Consider the following 4,910-nt stretch of genomic DNA (forward strand, 5'->3'; position numbering starts at 1 on the left):
GGTCAAGGGGAAGGTCGGCTGGGCGGACAGGAGACTACAATAGGAAGGTTTCCGCCAGTTATCTCTTTAATTTTGAGGTTTTGGGTGCTTACAGAGAGTACCGTGCCCCTTGCGGGGGCATCAAACATCGAGGTTACAAGCAGGGTCAAGGGGAAGGTCGGCTGGCCGGACAGGAGACTACAATAGGAAGGTTTCTGCCAGTTATCTCTCTTCGAGGTTTTGGGTGCTTAGAGAGTACCGTGCCCCTTGCAGGGGCATCAAACATCGAGGTCACAAGCAGGGTCAAGGGGAAGGTCGGCTGGGCGGACAAGAGACTATTCAAGGGAGGGAGGGGGGGGGGGTCTCTACTTTGCACAGAAAACAGCCAGGCTGCAGATTTTGGGATTGTGTTCAAATAAAAGGATGTGTATTCTATCAAAAAGCCTGGACATACCCGCGACGGTGAAATGTTCATGATCACGGCAAGGGGGGTACCTTTACATGATAACACACACATCAAAAGGGTGTCCTGTTTTCCGCCAGCACAAACAAAGCAAAGATAGAATACAGTGAGAGACAAAGATTTCTTTCTTTTCTTTATTTGGTGTTTAACGTCGTTTTCAACCACGAAGGTTATATCGCGACGGAGAGACAAAGATAAAGTGTAGAGTTAAGGGGAGTAAATACTGTGACGAAGCTTACAACCTGTCCTAAAAATTAAGGCCACAAAAAAATAGTCTGTTTACGGTAACCCGACCGACCCTATTTTTTTCGCGCGACCCTAGACTTTTTTTTTGGCATTTGGAGAAAAAAAAAAAAAAATCCCGACCTACAGACCCTATTTTTTTGGCCTATGTTACCGTAAACAGACCTCTTTTTTTTTGCCTAATAGGACTACAGCTTTGAAAAATCAGCTGTAGCTATGACTCTGTTGGGTGAACAGTGATGTTTAGGAGAATATGTGTTTAAATCCTGTCTGTTTCGAACTTTGTAAAAAAAAAATAGGGGTTTAACCCACAGAATGTCACTAGATGGTCCGGTTATTCAGACGGCTGTCACTAATATAATGATGAATCGACAGTTCTCAACAAGCAACACCGAAAGACTTGGGTAGGATCGAACGTGGGTATATCGTATCACCACAGTCTATATTTAACTAAGCTTCTCTGGTGCCCCTAATACATACAGTTGTTCGTCAAATGCCAAGAAACTCAAACGAGAAATAGAGAGTAGACGCGAACTGCATTGCCTGATCACTTCCACATTCCAGATTCGGTGGTTCAGTGTCCTAGGCACAAAGTCGCGACCTTGACCTCAACTTTGTCCTTGAGAATATGGAAAGGTGATTTTTCAATCTAGTCGTCACGGCAACAGTAGAGTAGGGACAACTACACTCAATCTGGAAGCAATTGAGATGTGAATTAAGTCATGACCTTGACCCCACGTCTATGTCCTTGAGAAAAAAGGTGTGTTGAACTGAACTCTAGTCGTTGAGGCAACAGCAGAGTAGGGACACGCAACAGGCAACCAGACAGCAGTCCTGCAGTCTGCTACGGCTTCCCGAATGCTTCTCCTCCTCCTTCACATACACTCTGAAACACAGTTACCATGACAATGGTCATCATCATCATCATCATCATCATCATCATCTAAGTAAAGGGAACAATGTATGTCTATTTTTGGGCCACAACGTCGTTTCAGGTCTTTCGACTTTTCTAGTTTGGGCTCCAGGGACAGGGAGTTAACTGGTGAGAATTTGTATCATTGCTTAGTTTGTTGGTCGTTTGCTCGTCTTGGTCTCTCTTTCCCTTTTTATATGTTTGTGTGTGTGTGTCTGTGTGTCTGTCTGTCTGTCTGTCTGTCTGTCTGTGTGTCTATCTGTGTGTCTGTGTGTGTCTCTGTCTGTCCTGGTCTGGTCTGGTCTGGTCTGGTCTCTCTCTCTCTCTCTCTCTCTCTCTCTCTCTCTCTCTCTCTCTCTCTCTCTCTCTTGTGGTTAGCTGGCTGGCTAATTACCCAAGGAAATAACAGAAAACAGTATAATAAACCAAAATAAGAAACCACACTTATAAATGTAACATGAGAAGGCACGCAATATAAACCCATCTCCCTTGCAGAAAATGAAATCAACTTCATACTCACATGCTCTGAGGAGGTGGCGGTTGCTGATGGTAGGCACCAGGAGGGGGGGGAGCGTAGTGCGCCCCTCCCGGCGGGGGTACGTAGCCCTCCCCGGGGGGAGGACCGTAACCTCCTGGGGGTGGAGGGGCGTATCCTCCTGCGGGGGCAAATCCTGGCGGAGGGGGACCATAGCCTTCTGGGGCGGGGTATCCTGCTTGGGCGTAGGGTGGGGGTGGTGCATTGGGCGAATAGCTCATGGTTCTGCAATATAGAGATCCAAGTTTGAATCAAAAAGATGAGAAAATCAAGCAAACAAGCAACCGAGCAAAAGCGACAGAGAGTGAAAAAAATCTGTGAAACGATAAAACAAATCATCCACCTATCCATTCATTCATCCAACAAACAAAACAAAACAAACAAACAAACCAATACATATAAATGAAAAACAAATCCGGTAGGCGGGCACGTAAAAAAAAAACAAGGATAGATTTTCAATTTCATATTTGGCCGGCTTGGAATTTCCGAGCGCATTACAAAGGTCTCCATCAACTGAGAAAGACAATATCTACTCCACTGTAAACCATTACCAAAACCATCATGAAGTCAAGGGTGGAGAAAGACTTAACGAGGAAGTATACCGTTTCTTGGGCAATTCTCGCCGCGAGGAACGCTAGGATTTGGCTAGAGAACGCTATAGCATGCCTTGGAGGTGCTCACTACGCGAGAAAAAATGTCCGCCACACTGCTGCCAATCAGATTGGCTGTTCATGGCCGTTTACCGAACAGTGCAGACGATCTTTTCGGTATCAATCAATGGTGTTTAATTTTTGCGTAGCTAGCCATCAATCGTTTCACGATACACTCTCGCCTCCTAGCTCCGCGAGCGGTTAGCTGCGAGCAAGTCAGTCTCACCTGAAAAAAACACGCGTCTGATCATCCTCCTCAGACTCCGCTCTTGGCACAATATGATAATAGCATGGCAACAAAACTGAAGCTGCTCCCTTCGTAGTCTTAGTAACGCTACGTGAACCAGTAGGCCTAATGAATCACAAGATTACTAAGTCAAGTCATTGCGCATGAGATGATAATGCCCTAAACATAGGCACACGGCGATGGGGGGGGGGGGGGGGGGGTGATGAGACTGATGGACTGAAGACAGAGCGGGGACATCAACAGAAAACAAAGGAAAGACAAGGACAGACTGCCGCCACTCAGTCGGACTGTCATTTCCACCTTTCTCCGGTCGTCGCTATAGTGAAGAGGGTTTTTTCTCAAATGTTGCAGCCATTACACGATAAGCAAAGGATATTTCAATCAAGTCGTAACTACAAATAATATTTTTTTCAATTTGGCCGTCGTAACAATTTTGCAGATATTCCACGCGAAAGACTTTTGATTTTTGAGTCATGATGAGAAAATGTGTCATGTCATGTCTTTCTTCTTTTTCTTTCAAGAGAGAATACCGTAACTCAGCATTCATTAAATGATTTTTTTGTTCTTGAAATCAGACTCACCGTTTGCCCTGGGCGAGGTATCGGTGTTTGTGTGTGTGTGTGTGTGTGTGTGTGTGTGTGTGTGTGTGTGTGTGTGTGTGTGTGCGTGTGTGTGTGTGTGTGTGTCACGGTATGTAAGTGTGTGTGTGTGTGTGTGTGTACGAGTGTGTGTTTATGCGTGAGTGTGTGTGCCGTGAGAGTGTGTTTGATCCTGAGCGTAAAGACAATAACTGAAAGACCGAATCGAAACACATTTGCAATTCCAACGGCTGCGAAAACAAGGCGTATTTCGAGTTACAGTAGAATCAGACAAGAGGCGATTGCGCATTATCACGAAAACAGAACTTTCTCGTCGCTATGACCCAGTGCCCCAGTGGCATTGCTTTCGCTTTCCTCGCGCTGAAATGAAATTCATCATGATCAATTAACAACAACAAAAAGAGATTAATTATGAAGTTTGCGACAAACTAGAGTATAATCATGCGGATTAGACGATAAGTTTGAAGTTTAGAAGACATGTAGGACAGTTTTATCAGTGTCACTTACCAGTACAGAATTCTCTTCTCTGTCAGTTCTTTCTCAGTGTGTTGCTCAGTCAGTCGGTTACACAGAACTTATATTAGACAGAAGGGACAAGCCCTCTTCGCGCGATCGAAGAACGCGTTCTGGTTGGCTCGGCCGGCCGCGGAGAGACTGACCACAGGCGGAAGGTATCGTCCACTGGACTACTACTATCACAGAGTAGTCTTTCTGTGATAGTAGTAGTCCAGTGGACGATACCTTCCGCCTGTGGACTGACCAGCGATCGCGGCGAGCGACACACACACGCAGTGCGCAGTTTGGTCTCTGTTTACGTTTATGACCCGACGAGTTGCCCAGAGCGGTTCGCCACGGGTCGCTCGCAGTGCGAATGACAAAAAGCCGTTTCTTAGAGCAGAGCAGGAAAGTGCTCGCGAAGCACTCGGCGAGCGGCTTTGGTATATGCTCGCCCACCGCCCGCCGCGTTATGCAAGATGGCGGCGGTGTTTACACTGCGATGCCGTGTAGTGTGTTGCGATCTTCTCGGCGTGGTTTTCGACGTAACCCGAGGGATCCACCGCTTTTCAAGGTTCAGCTAAATTTCCCATCATAACTACATTCTCTCTACTAGTTTAAGAAGTACAACTTTTTTCATATCTCGCAGCAATCGTGCTTTCTTCGTCGCCATCGTGAAGCGATTTGCCTCGTTGTGAGCTCGTTGCATAGACCAATCCAGAGCAACTTTTCTCTGAGCGGGCTATTGTGATTCTGAGCAACGCATGGCTGACGTTTACGTACTGT

The 4,910-nt window shown here is 46.2% G+C and overlaps 1 protein-coding gene across 1 annotated transcript; it reads right to left on the reverse strand.

Annotated features, from left to right (window-relative positions):
• Positions 1-562: 562 nt before the first annotated feature.
• On the reverse strand, positions 563-4,609 carry LOC138959400 (cysteine-rich and transmembrane domain-containing protein 1-like). Its single transcript, XM_070330866.1, has 3 exons — positions 4,137-4,609; positions 2,119-2,358; positions 563-1,571 (listed from the first exon to the last, which is right to left on the reverse strand). Exons 2-3 carry the CDS (start codon positions 2,352-2,354, stop codon positions 1,463-1,465), a joined length of 345 nt encoding a protein of 114 aa, XP_070186967.1. The 5' UTR covers positions 2,355-2,358; positions 4,137-4,609; the 3' UTR covers positions 563-1,462.
• Positions 4,610-4,910: the final 301 nt, after the last annotated feature.

This window comes from Littorina saxatilis, linkage group LG2 (assembly GCF_037325665.1).
Source record: "Littorina saxatilis isolate snail1 linkage group LG2, US_GU_Lsax_2.0, whole genome shotgun sequence".
Classification (NCBI taxonomy): domain Eukaryota; kingdom Metazoa; phylum Mollusca; class Gastropoda; order Littorinimorpha; family Littorinidae; genus Littorina; species Littorina saxatilis.